At 41.2% G+C, this 15,003-nt stretch overlaps 1 protein-coding gene across 1 annotated transcript in view; it reads right to left on the bottom strand.

The window, feature by feature from the left end:
* Window positions 1-3,529, bottom strand: part of FAP (fibroblast activation protein alpha) — a 72,477-nt gene extending 68,948 nt beyond the window's left edge. The window contains 1 exon segment of the mRNA XM_054723064.1: window positions 3,439-3,529. Within this exon segment, the coding sequence (XP_054579039.1) occupies window positions 3,439-3,529 (91 nt within the window).
* Window positions 3,530-15,003: the final 11,474 nt, after the last annotated feature.

Genomic DNA, 15,003 nt, shown 5'->3' on the forward strand with positions numbered 1-15,003 from the left:
TGAAGGCCATGCATCCACTCCGGATTCTTGCCCTGACTTTCAGAGGGAAATCTAGACTGCTAAATCTTTGTTTCCCCAGCACTTGGCACAATGATGGGCAGGTGGTCAATGGGACTTAATTCCTCAATATATAAATAAATAAATGAATGTTTCTGAAGTGGGTTTTTTAACTTTCTCCAAAGAAGACTGTTCTTATGTTATGTTAGCACATAATGCTAGGCTAAGAATACAAGGGCATCTAAGGTAAATGTGAGGTAATGGAATTTCTGAGAAAGCTTAAAAAGGCCAACTAGAAGCTTCCTTCGCTTCGAATTCTCTGTTCCTTCTCTTCCTTCTTCTTTCCCTTCTCCTGCTTTGCCACCTTAGGTCCTATCTCACCAGGCATTGGGCAGTTGTGAGAGTGAGAACTGGACCCGAAGCTCTAGACTAAGGATGATTGAGGAGTGGGGTGTGGGAAGAAGGAGGGAGGTCAGAGGATCCACTTCACATCAGGGGTGTCTATACCACTGCCTGGAGGGAGGAGGGCTTCTCCTGGTCTACTCTGCAAATTTGTGGAGTGAATGGTTCCAGTACAAGTATTTAAGTGACATTCTGAGCAGTTTTTCAGCCAATTTAGGATAGAAAGAGAATGGTATTATGGGCAAAAAATATAATTCTCAACTTTTTAATAATTTTTCTGTTTCTGAATGAGTAATAAAATTCCTCCTAAAGTTTAATTTGATTACTTCACTCTACAAGGAAATTAATTTGCTCTAAAAATTATCCCATTGGTTGAAACAAAAAACTAGGTTTTAAATGACATCGATTTTTATAATATACTAGAAGCCTGGTGCACAAAAATTTGTGCACTGGGGGAAGGGGGGTCCTGGCCTGCCCCCTCTCACAGTCTGGGATCCCTCAGGGGATGTCCTACTGATGGCATAAGCAACAGTCTGGCCTCCATCTGCGGGAGTTGACTGGGCTGATCAGGGGAAGGCGCCGCCCCCATCACCCTGCTGCTGCTGCCACTGCCTGCCGCCGGGGTTCACGGCTACCTGAGCCCCAGGCCTCTCAGCTGCCTGAGCCCATGGCTGCCTGATCCCCAGGCCTCGCAGCAGCTGTGGCTTTGCCCAGATGGATGTCTGGAAGATGTCCACCCTAATTAGCATATTACCCTTTTATTAGTATAGATGTACTTTATAACATACATTTATGTACATGTTATACATGTCTAAACTTGGAGAGAAGGTAAGGATTGGGTTTATAAATAATGAGAGGCCTGGTGCACAAAATTCATGCATGGGGGTGAGGGGCGGTTTCTCAACCCCAGCCTGCATCCTCTTGCAATCCAGGACCCCTCGGGAGATGTCAGGTCTAAACTGGCAGTCAGACATCCCTCTCATAATCCAGGACACTGCATGCAACAGTGACCATACTTTTTGTACAGTTGGAAGACATCTCGCTGTTGTATGGGCAGCTACATTTTTTTGCCCTGATTATAAAACGTAGTACATAACATGATCCTTCTGAGGCAATAGTACCATTTTTCCCATCTTATGGGTGGAAAAACTGAAGCAGAGAGAAGTTAATTGGCTTTGACACACAGTTATAAGTGTCAGAATCAGGGCTGACCACAAAATGTGCAAGCCAGAGTCGATGCATGTCATCGCTGCATCATCCTGTTTTTTTCAGTGTTAGAGTAGCCTTGCCAGGTTTTAATTTTTAAATCTAAGAGACTGTTCCCAATATATAGGGTAGGTTCCCTAGGCCTGGTTGGTGATCAGGGCCATCTGTGGGGTGACTGGCAGGCGGGGTGATTGGGGGGCCCCCACTGGCACCCACCTTGGCTGGCAGCCTGGCGCCACCCACTAATCGCTGCCGCAGGTCACCTCCCTCCCAGTCAGGGGAAGTTCCTGTGTTGAGCATCTGCCCCAAGGTGGTCAGTGCACATCATAGCGACTGGTCATTCCACCATTCGGTTGATTTGCCTATTAGGGTTTTATTATATAGGGTTACACAAATATCTATGTGGGTGTATACTTACACATTATTTGTAAATGTGTAACTATAGTATATTTCCTATTCGAAATTATGGCTCAAATTCCAAAGTGCAAAGTGGAAAGGCAAGCCATCCTTGCCTGTGAACATGGAAGCAGCTCACAATTTAGTCCATACACTTTTGTCCTCAGAATATTCATTTCTGGGGCAGCAACATGCTGATTTCAAGTACTGGGAGTTCCTTTTAAAATCAGGAGGTAATTCTGAACAGATTGACATTCATCGGGTCAATGAGACCTAATACGTCACCTGACAATTGCTAGCATGAGGGAAATATGGTTCCCAAGCCACTGAGGTAAAACACTGATCTGGAAACAATTTTAACTTGAAAAAATATAAAAAATATGGATGCACACAATACCTCTCAACAGCCCAAGAATAATTGTGTGCTGGCAGAGAGCAGGAAATGGATTGAAGATTAACACTGAAAATACAAGTACAATGCCTTCATCATATTGGTTAACCTCTTCATTTTGTAATTCTGTGAAAATCCCATGAGCATTTTGAATTTTTCAAAGTATTTTCTGTATTTTAATTTTTAAAGCAATGGATCATTTAGGACTCCTACATTCTTTAGCTAAAGGTTTGTCATTGAGTTTCCTTTACTGACAGTTAACTTTTAACCAAAGGTATTCCCCACTTTAGCTATTATAAGCTTTTAATAATTGTTGCTACACACTTTTCCCTCAAAGCACAAGACCTGTTATTGTTGTGTTTTTCCCTTGGATCAGAATTTGAGCTTCTCTTCATAACTTTTACAGAAACATGCCTTTAATATTGCTGGACAATGTATAGATAGAGTCTTAATTTAAATTTAAACTACCCCCTATCACTCCATATTATCTTCCAACTTTCAGCAAAGGGAGGTTGATGTTAATCTAAACCCTTTTTAAAAGAATTCATTTATCACTAAACATAATGCTTGCTTAATAGTATTTCATTTTCTAATTTAATTGTTCATTGCTGCTGCATCTAAATTTTTGAAAAGGCGCATAATAAAGCAAACAAACACAAAGCCATAGTTTCTGTTTTAACTTTTCAATTCATACTCAGTTTTACTTCCCATGAGGCAATCCGTGAAAGCAACGTTAGTCAAAAATATTGCCTCTAAAGGTCTGTCAAAACTTGTAATTTAGTATATATTTGGGGAGGTGTGGGAATGATACAGAAAGTGCTTAGGTTTTTCTATTGCTGAAATAATATTGAAAATCTCTTTCTACTCCTGCCTTAAATTCCTCATGATTTCTGGTTGCAGAAGAACATATCTGTGAGCTTATAAATCTTCATGGAAATAACAGACTTACTTTGGAAAATAAGCACTTTGGAAATGTTCAGTCACTCGTGACCATGTGTTAGTGTATTTTCCAAGGCTGACAGAGCAAATTAGAGAAAAATTCTTACCTCTCAAAGGACGTAAGACAATGCACATCACCAATAAAGCAAGCACAGCAGAAGTGGCAATTCCGAATACGATTTTTAACCATGTCTACATAAAATAAAAATGAATTAGATATACATACAGTTTCTGCTAAGTAGTAGAAAAGGCAAGATTTTGTTTGCCGTTAAATCTTAGTTCTTCTTAACACAAACTTTTGATTGTCTTCCACTGGTCTGGCTATAATTGCTGGAATTTTTCCAGCTCCACACAGACAAATGTTTCTACAGTATATTTAGAATAATCTCCCAATCTCAACCCACTCCAGGAAGTACATACTTATGGACAAATCCTCACCTTCTAAACAATATAAAACATTGTTCACACTTAATTCTAATTCTGCCAGCACTCATTCTTTAGCAACACCTGAGTTTGCATATACTAACCTTCATTTTTCCAGATGTTTGTGAAAGTCAGCTAATTCTGACTTCGGAGTGTGGGTCACTGCATCTGTGAAAACCGTTGAAAGGAAGCAAGTCTGTCTTTGGAGTTGGAAGCCGAAGCTAGGACAAGGTTTTTTTCTTTCCACGGACTTTTCAAAACCGTGCCAAATTTCAAAAGATTTCTGTAAAATTAGAAACAGATTTTGGGGGCGTTCTTGGCCTTGAAATGAACTGTGAATGGCTTAAGGGAGGTTTTACAGCCTTCTCATCCTTGTAAATTCTACACCAACATCTGCTTACGTTGACATACAGAGGTTTTTAAACCTTTTTTTTTTTTTTAACAAGTTTAGTTTTATGTTTCATTTTCTTCTAGAAATCTCTCACCGATTACTTTGGCAATTTATTGAGTTTCATATAACCTTTCTATTTGCAACCAAAAGACGAATTAAAATAACACCAACTTTCAGGTATGTACAGTATACATATTCTAATTTTGAGGAGAGAAAGAAAATCACAGCCACGAAAGATTTTGTGAGAAATATGCCATGTAACTGTACTTTTCTTCCTCTAAGACACTGTGAGGTACTGCAGACAGAAATGTTTTCCTTTCAGCACAAGTTCTTTGTCCATATAGCACCATATGCACTTCCAGTAAATACAGAAGTTTAAAAATTCAACTGTCTAAACCCACGGCTGCTTTCCTTTAAAGAAATAAAATGCCATCTGGTGAAATTTAGTATGGGTTAGGTGTGTATGCACAGGCCAGAAAGATGGAAAGATCAGGAAGAATAATTTACCAGCAGACCTTTGGAAGAATGGAAATGGCTTTGCAAAAGTGATATTTTTGCTTCCATTTCAGAATGTCTTCTGAGAGAGGAGAACATTTAGCAATTATAAAGCCTTTAAAATAAACACAAAAACATTTGAAAAGAGAAGGAAGCCATATGTACCATTTCATTTTGTCTAAATCCACCTAATTGCAAAGCAATTGCTCAATATGACAGATCAGTAAAATGGGTGAGTGAATTGAAAGCATACATACAACAGGGTCTAGGAGTACTCTGGCTGGTTCAATGCAATTCCCATGGATAGAGCCTGTATTCCACACAAACGGTTAGTTACTAGCCTTCTGTATCTTTAGTTTTTCCACTAATAGTTTTCTTCTTTGGAAGTTTATAATGTTCTCAACCTCACTAAAACAAACTTCAGGATGACCTTTCAGGGACTGTTTATGGAAGATCGTGAGGAAACGTTACTGAGATCTGTTGCTGTTTGCTTTTGTCCACTGGTGTGGCTATCATGGGAGGCTTTCTCCAGCAGACAGCAGGACGGTGGCTTGTGAACTTCCTCTCAGACATTCTCTAGACAGCCCTCCCTGAATTCCAGTCTCATGAAAATTCTGTTGAGGAAAATGAGTCATTAAGCACTTATTGGCAGAGAGCTGTAGCCACCCTGCCTCTACGTGAGGCCCCTCCTTTGCAGCTGATGGGGCCAGCTCTTTACAAACTGAAGCAGTCGTTAAGCAGTCACTAAGAGCAATATCCAAGTTATGCTATACGCCAGTAGGTATCTCCATGTGATGGTGAGATCCTCAAATCTAAGGGAAAAGCCACCAGTCAGGTCCCAATGAACTGCTCCCATGTGGGACCGCTCAAGTTGACTGCCCTCTTTGGAAAATCCGCACAGCATGTTCTCAGAAGTCCTGTCCCAGCCTGCCAAAGCCCCACAGCCCACAGCACTTTTTAGTGGGTTATTTCCAAGACTGTCTGCTCTGAAGAAAAACTGACTGTAATGAATGATTAAGGTGTCATTAAAATGGATACTATTTGCTCTAACAATCAAAAATGCACTGACATGAGACCAGCCCGTGTACCGCTTAGGACTGCAACCAAGTGTGGGCATCCACAGGCGACTCACTGAACAGGTCCTATGAAGAAATCAGGGTGCTTTAAGAGGGACAACTTGAAGTTGAAACTGTGAGGGGGGAAATTATGAGTCTAAAACATGTTTATTTTGTTTTGTTTGGGTTTGTGGGGGTTATTTTGATAATTTTTTTCTTTTGTTTTTGGAATTTTGGGTGATTTAAACTGCAACTTACTGTTATAAGCTGTTTTAAGAAAAATGAAACTGACTACAGAAATTAAAATGGAAAGAGGTTTTCTTTTCCCAGTTGACTTTATGGATTAATAATATATTACTTATAACAGAGCGACACATCTCCACCCTTTTGAGATAATGTCTAAGAGTTCCAATTTTTCTCCAGATGGGGAATACTACAAAAATTTGGATTCTTTTATATTAGAATGTCTTTACTGACTTTTTCTCCTTTTAAAGTCTAAATGAAAATGCTAATGCTAATACTTTTTTAAACAAACATTAAAGAAACTGACCATTATTCTTATTTTACACAGCACCCAGTAGACTTTTTTTGGGGGGGGGAAGAGGTGGAATATGAAAATGTCTCAGCCTATGTCCCCACAAAGCTTACATTCTAGGACAATCGTGGAAGGTGAGTTCTTACAAACGCTTTCTTTTCCCTTCCTGGAGCTCTGCTGAGAGTGAGCCTAAAGCTGGGATTGTGCTTAGCAGGAAAGAGCCCCCTGGCTGGTTGTGGTTTTCCGCATGGACCCAGGAAGAGGGCAGAATGTACACACAGCACATATTTGTAAAATCCTTAACTCAAGTCTAATTTTGTCAGACTGGAACTTTTCTCAAAAATCAACTGTGTATCTATTAGAATGCTACAGAAGTGGAAAGTATGACTTTGACCGGTAAAAATTAAGAGCAAGAATTAGGATGATGCTCAACTGAGCTTTTCCCAGAGATGGACATTATAAGACTTAATTTGGAATATGACTACATTCTGGAGAAATTAACTAGAACATAAATCCTTAACTTTCTAAGAGAGTTCTCTAGAACTATTTAGTAATAGCCATTGTAGGTCTGCCAAAAATTATTTTGGTTTAGTTGTTTTCCCAGAAAATACACTCAGCTATATGTTCCTAAAGTGTTAAGGTAAGACCATGCTGCAAGCATAATAAGGATGTTGTCTTTTTATTCATGGGTAGGGAGAGAAAGAAAAAGGGATGTGTTTATTTACCTAAAGTTAAGACAGATTATTTAAGAATAAGTGATAAGTAAGGGAACCCTTTCTCCTGGAGTCATCAAGGGGAGGCCAGTAGACTTTATCAGGCCCAAACAGACAAAGCTTTGGCTGTGCAAATGGAGGGTTTTGCATCTGTCAGGCATGCAAGGATTGGCCCCCTCCCAGAGTCACAGTAGACTGTGTCTATCACCCCTTGAGTCTCTCTGGACCTCTACACCCTGAGCCCAAGCAGCTGACTTCTCTTGCAGGGCATGAGCTCCCTGAGGGTGGGGCTAATACATTCCTCCAGGCTAATGTCGTATGGTGGGGCGTGCTTGACCCAAGAATGATGGCATCTGCATGTGGTATGAGAGAGGGACTCATCACAGGGAACCTGGCCACTCTCTTCAGCTCTTCCTGGAGCCACACCTCAGTCTCTCCTCACACAACTCTAGTCTGTCCTGCCCTCCCTCTGCCAGAGACCAGAGTGAGTGACTGTAAACAAAATTTTGTGAATTGGCCCTTTAAGAGGGTGCCTGTGTTTCTAGCAGACTCCTCTCTCTCCCTGTGAACAGAATCCCCAATCATTTTTACAGCTTGATAATATGTGGACTCCTCTTCCTTGCTCTGACGCTCTGGGTCTAGAAGCCAGGCCTGGGGCTGGGACTCCACACTCCTCAGGGGAAATCTTTGCACCTGAGAATCCCCTCTGAATACTTAGCTATCTCAGGTGTGTATGGGGGGCCAGGCCTTTTAGTATTTCCACCCTTCCTACCAGTTTTGATGTGGCTTCTTCTGTAAATCCTTGGTTTTCAGACTTCTGTTCACCTAGTCTTCAGTTGGTTATTCAGCTAGATTTTTCTATAATTTAGTTGTAATTCAAGTTTGTTCCTGAGAGGAGGTGAGGCTAACTTCCACCTATTCCACTGCCACCTTAGATCTTCAATCAGATCTACTTTTTTGAGTAACTGATTCTAAGTTTGGGTTATTTTCACGTTACTTGTAAAAAGAGTCTCAAGAGTCACATAACTGATGGGATATAAAAGTAGAATCTTAAGAATATTCTCTACTGAAAAGCATGAGAAAAACTACTGAACCCACAGAGAAAGAAATGTAATTCTATCCAACTAATTAGTTCAGAAGCATTATTTACATAGTACACAAATTATAAAAATACTAGAGGCCCAGTGCACAAAATTCATGCACGGGGTGGTGGATGTCCCTCAGCCCAGCCTGCACCCTCTCCAATCTGGGACCCCTTGAGGGATGTCTGACCGCCCCACTGGGATTGAGCCTAAACAGGCGGTCGGACATCCCTCTCACAATCCAGGACTACTGGTTCCCAGCCACTTGCCTGCCTCTGCCTGATTGCCCCTAACTGCTTCTGCCTGCCAGCCTGATCACCCCTAACCACTCCACTGCCAGCTTGATCAATACCTAACTGCTCCCCAGCCAGCCTGATTGCTCCTAACTGCCCTCCCCTGCCAGCCTGGCCACCCCTAACTGCCCTCCTCTGCCAGTCTGGTTGCCCCTAACTATCCTCCCCTGCAGGCCTGGTTGCCCCCAACTGCCCTCCTCTGCTGGCCCGGTAACCCCTAACTGCCCTCCCTGCTGGCCTGATCACCCACAACTGCCCTCCTCTGCTGGCCTGGTCCCCCACAACTTCCCTCCCCTGCAGGCCTGGTCCACCCCCGCAACTGCCCTCCCCTGCAGGCCTGGTCCCCCCACAACTGCCTCCCCTGCTGGCCTGGTCTCCCCCAACTGCCCTCCTCTGCTGGCCCAGTCCCCCCTAACTGCCCTCCCTGCTGGCCTAATCACCCCTAATTGCCCTCCTCTGCAGGACTGGTCCCTCCCAACTGTCCTCCCCTGCAGGCCTGGTCCCCCTCAACTGCCCTCCCCTGCAGGCCTGGTCCCCCCCAACTACCCTCCCCTGCTGGCCTGGTCATTCCTAACTGCCCTCTCCTGCAGGCCTGGTCCCCCCTAACTGCCCTCCCTTGCTGGCCTGGTTTCCCCCAACTGCCCTCCTCTGCCGGCCTGGTCAACTCCAACAGCCTACAACTGCCCTCCCCTGCCAGCCATCTTGTGGTGGCCATCTTGTGTCCACATGGGAGCAGCCATCTTTGGCCACATAGGAGCAGCCATCTTGTGTCTTGGAGTGATAGTCAATTTGCATATCACTCTTTTATTAGATAGAATAATTATAAAAATATAATCATAACAATGTTAAATATTGCTTGAAAACAAAGGAATGTAAAATAAAATACCAAAATGGGATAATTTTCACTTATTGGATTAACAGATTTGCAAATGGAAGAAAGGGTGCAGAGAAACAAGCACTCTCATGTTGATAGAGGAAAGTACTACAAACTTTCTGTAGGGTGATTTAGGAGTAAATGTCAAAAACTTGCATCTCCTTTTGGGATAGCAATTCTATCTCTACAAATGTACTTTAAGGATGATATTGGATAAGTGTACAAATATGCAACCAGAAGAGTGTTGTTGAAATTCAGCTTACAATATCTAGAAATGGAAAATCATCCAAAGAGAATTAGGCAAGTCCATTATAGAATGCTAGAGGTCCGATGCACGAAATTCGTGCAAGAGTAGGTCTTTCTTCCCCCGGCTGCCAGCACTGGCTTACCTCTGGCACCTGGGACCCGGGCTTCCCTCCGGCTGCTGCAGGCACCCAGGACCAGGCTTCCCTCGCAGCCCTAGCTTCATCCTGAAGGTCATCTGGAAGGATGTCTGGTCTAATTAGCATATTATGCTTTTATTATTATAGATATGTAAATGAATGACATAGGTCTAAATGTACTGACATAGAAAACATCTACAATTTATTGCTTAGTATATATAGTATGATCTCATTTTTTGTGGCAGGAGGAAGAAAATGTTTATGTAGGTGTACAAATAGTAGAAACTCTGGAAAGACATTCCTCAGAGCTTTGGGTACCAAGGAAGTGTGTGGTAGACGTAGTCTTCCCTGGAAGCAGAAAATAAAGGGAGTACTTGGTCTATAGCATACTTAGGAACAATAATAAAACCCACTAGAATCAATCTGCTTTTTATTATCACCCTGTCCAGCAATTCTAAAGAATTATAGAATACTCCTTACTGCTGAAGCAGACTACTCCATTCCCACCATACCCCAACTTGTATGCCATTCCATCAAAGGTGAAAAAGTGGTATATCCCTGTGAGAAAATAAAGGTAGGTCAGAGGGCCTGATGGTCAGGAAAATTTCTTTGTGGGAGTAACAAATATCCCTGTGTGTTTATTATACAAAGTGTATAAAGCCAAGTTTAAGGCCTTACAATTCTTACCTGGTCTCTATCTGTATGTCTTGCCCCCCACACTCCATTTGACCCCTGGTCTACCAGTATAAGCTGGGAATTCTCTGTCTATAAACCTGCAAATCTATGCCATAGACATAGCCTTTTCCCTTCATGAATGTGCTTCCCCCCTCCTTGAGTCTTATTCCCATGGCAAATTTTAATTTTAAAATAGAATTTCTAATAATACTATAGCATAATGAATATCTTAATGATGTTAAGTTCAGACAGTTTGGCTGACTGATGGGAAAATTATTCAACTTCTTTAAGAAGTCCATTATAAAATAGTAAAGGAACTGGGAGAGCAGGAGAGACAACTTTTGGTAGCACATCTCATGTCATATCATAAGGTCAGGCCACTTAGCTTTCAAGAGATAAATCATGTGCTATCATAAAAAAAATAATAATAAACTGGCACTGACTTAACATGTATGGATTAACATCTTAAGCCTTTACATAAATAATTTTCTTATGTGCCTAAGAGACAACATCAGGGAAGATAATGACAACAAAGTAAGAATTTTGGATCAGAAAATAGGAAAGACATTACAACAAGGGCTATAGTTCTCACTCAAATATCACCTTTTCAAGGAGGCTGAATCATTCATTTAAAATTGACCGCTCTCAAATTGCAGTTTTTCTTAGCTTCCTCTTTTTTCCCCTACAGATTTTACCACTTCTCAATATCCTGTAATATGTATTTATGTATATATGTATGTACATATTTTTTACTGCTTATTCCTCTTTGCCCCACATATAGCTCCATTTTTGGCTTATTTCATTCATATGTCCCAAGGATATAGGACCAATGATTGGCATAAAGTAGGTGCTTAATAAGTACTGCTGACTAAATGAATAAATGAGGAAAGGTAGGAAGGAAAGAAAGAAGGAAGGAAGAAAGGAAGGAAGGAAGGAAGGAAGGAAGGAAGGAAGGAAGGAAGGAAGGAAGGAAGAAAGGAAGGAAGGAAGGAGGGAAATAGAGGAAATGGAGCTCACCCCCTGCTTACTATAGGCCCAAGTTAGATAACACTCAAGGAGAGCATCTCCAGGTGTGACCATTAAACTGTCAAGCTTATTATTATTAAACAATTATATTAACCATTGTTACCTAACAATGGTCATTTAATCCTTGTGCTACTGCTTCAGGGTGTTTTTCAACATGAATTGCAGTTTTGTTCATTATAGCATAGAGAATTAGTAATAGGAGACTTTACTGCAGCTATTCATTTAGTTTTTCCTGAGAACTAAGGAAAGATTACCAGCTATTTATGAGAAGTATCTGTTTATGGATTAGTAAAGTGAGAATTAGTTGAACTCCCTGTCTACTTCCTTTTGACATTCTAATTACCAAAATTTCAATGAATACATAATCTAATTTATTGCTGTGTTTCACTCTGATACTTTTTCTGGCAACTTGTAGTTTAAACTATACTGTATAAAACAATAGTACCAGTATATTATATTTAATTACAAAAGCAACCATTTGATTAAATTCTAGGAATGCTAGAGATCTAGAAAACTCTTTGTGCCATTCATGTGCCAGAATTATGGGACTTTTTCTTTTTATAAGCCCAGCATGACTTTATTGGCTTCACGCTCCTTCTTAATGGAGTTGATCATCCCATTGGTGGATGAACCCTGAGAGGTCACTGGGCTGCTGCCACCAAAGTCAGGCTCAATTTTCTCAGCCGGCTGCCTTCCCGGTTCCTCTCTCCATTGGTCAGCAGGACCCACAGACCAACATAGGGATGTAAATATAAAGGCCAGAAAGGTGGGACTTTCAGGAGGAAGAAGAGAGAAGTGGAGGCTTTAGAAGATCATGTTACCATAACCTGCACACTGCTCTGCATCTCTGAGCTATCAGGTAGGCTCTGGAGAGCCAGCAAAAGGAAGATCATAGTACTCTGTCAGTGTCAGGAAATGTTTGGGCTGCTGTATCATGCAGCTGACACCTTTTTGTTTGGGGATAATTTCTCATGCTTCAATGCGGTGCTGTTGGTGAACACCAGTTTTGCTCACACCCTTTACTCGGTTGTCAGTTTGGCCTTTGGGAAAGACTCTGTATGCAAAAAAGAAAGAGGAGAGTGAACAGAGGGAGGGTCAGAGAGAGTTCACATGTGAGGAGGTATAATTACAATACAGAGAAATGAATCAAACCTGACTCCTGCTTTTCCTCCTCCTCAATTCAAACAATGATTATAATCTACTTCATATTCTCTCTTAAACTGGGTTCCCTGGCAACAGACCTTTGAGTTGGAGAGATGCAAGCATGGTTTTGGGGGAGATGGAAAGTGGGTGGGGGGTTGAGAAGTTGTTCTTAAGAGATACACCTGTAGGGAAGTGAAGAAGGCAGGATGGGGCAGAGGGAGACACTGAGACGCAATAGAATGGCAAAGTGGTCTCAGTTCACCCTACAGGGCCCTCAGGAGTGTGATGGCCCTTCGGAGTTTTCCTAAATGGAGTAAAGGGGGACCGGCTTGTGTTTCTTCATCAGTCATTTGGCTTCGGCCACTCTCAAGAGGGCATACCATTAGGGGTGGCAGTTCCCCAGAGCCTAAGGTAATACCCAGAGGGATGGGCAGCTGTGAGCCTTCAGCAGCCATACTCCCACCCTGGGGGGTGGGGGAGGGGGTGTCTTGGCCCTGAAGGAAGGGTCTGGTCAGAGAACCATGATGTCCATTATGTATTCTCAAGTAATTGTTTTATCAGATATAAAGATATGAACAACCAGAAAGTTAAGAGAAAATAAGAGAGTCCAAAGTTAGGTAATAACTTACAAGAAAACAATTAGAACTTCATGTTTAAGCTGAATTTTTCTATGATTTCTTAAAAAAAATAGAATGTCTAGAATTGCACTATTCACCATAGTAGCCACTAGCCAAATGTGTCTATTAAGCATTTGAAATTTGGCAAGTTCAAATTGAGATGTGCTAGCCATGAAAAATACATACTAAATTTTGGGCACTGAAGAAAAAATAATGTAAAATATCTTATTAATAATTTTATATTGATAATATGCCAATATGATATTTTTATTATATTGAGTTAAATAAGTTATTAACATTAATCTCATCCTTTTTTTACTTTTTAAATGTAGCTATTGGAAAACTGTACATTCGTGATGTGTATCACACTATAGTTTTATTGGGCAGAGCTAGTCTAGAATAATCATAAAGTCTGACAAAGGTATCATCTCAGGCTACAGCCTGAGACAGAGCAGCACTGGAAGGGAACACAGAATAGGGAGTGAAGAAACCGTCTTTCCAGAAACTTACTTCCCTGCCTTACTGGAATGGTAACCCAAAAGCACCATACTTAGTTCTTGAGAGACCAAGATAGCACATGGGTCATACAATCTGTCTGCCCCCGTTGGTAGAGTAAGAATGGAAGTAGGAAATAGACAAGATTCCCTTTGCTATTCTTCTTAGGACCCAGAGCCTTTGGGAAGTAACGGGTTTGCTTTATTCAAAAAGCAGGAGCTTCTGACTCATGTGAAACCTTTCCTCAGGACAAGGAAATTGTATCCACCACAGCTCAGTAATCCATTGGGTGCACTAGGAAACAGCTGGAGCTCAGTGAGCAAGTTCTTGGGCGCAACAACATCGTTACTCCATGTGCCAGGACTATGACCACCACATGTGGCGCTAGATGCCAACAAGCAGAACTGAGTCATAGTGAGACCAAAAATGAGTTAATGTAAAGAAATTTCTTGTATTTGTTTCTATCACCAACTGTTCTGTATTTTTGTATTTATTTTGTTTATTGGCATCAATTCCATGCCAGCCATGTCTTCCCATAGTATGGTTTTTCTTCAGCGTCATTCAGAACCATTCATTCCTTCCATTCTCACTGCCAATAACCAAGTCCACATTTTCATCACTTCAGCCTGAATGACCGCAACCAGCTCCGTCCTTAGGTCTTTTCCTTCCAATGTTTCTCTCTTTATTTTGACTTAGCTTGCTAACTCTTTATAGGTCATCTTTCCAAAATATGTCACTCCACTGCTCAAAAGTTAAAATGACTTCATTTTTGGTTACCCAATCAAGCTCAGACTCAGTGTGACATTCCAATAAATATGCAAAATATGTTTATTTTTTTTCTCCTTCTTCCTCATTACCTCTATTTAGAATGCACTTGGTACTCTTCTTCCCTTTTAAAATTATTTTAAAGAAATAAGAATTGAACAAATACCTTATTCACTCTAATTCAGAAGCTTTTCTCAGTTGATCCCTGAATTTCTGAACTCTACAATACCTATAATTTATACAACTGTTGTATTCTCATCTTTTTTCTGATAATTTTGTGCCTATAATCATAGAACTCAAAATGAATTTGTTAATTCCCCAAGGTCAGAGGTTGTAACTTATACCCCAAATAAAAAAAAAGGGAAACTAATATTTATTGAATGATTTCCTTTCGTCCATCACTGCACAATGCATTTACCAATTGTTATCTGGAATTTTCTGTATCCACTTTTCCTGTGTGTGCTCAGCATTTCCATATCGCCCTGCCAGTGGCCCTGAGGCCTGGTGCCAAATAGCAACCAACTTAAGTAGGTAAGTAGCAGATTTACTGGTGTTTGGGGACAATGATGGTGGAATTTCCACAGATAATTTCTATGTGGGCTGCAGTCTCCTGCTTTGCTCCTGGGACTCCTGTTCTCTTCCACATTTCTCCCTTCCTCTCCAGTGCCTCCTAACTCATCCTGTTTCATGCAAAACAATTCATCTAT

The sequence above is a fragment of the Eptesicus fuscus genome, chromosome 11, assembly GCF_027574615.1.
Source record: "Eptesicus fuscus isolate TK198812 chromosome 11, DD_ASM_mEF_20220401, whole genome shotgun sequence".
NCBI lineage: Eukaryota > Metazoa > Chordata > Mammalia > Chiroptera > Vespertilionidae > Eptesicus > Eptesicus fuscus.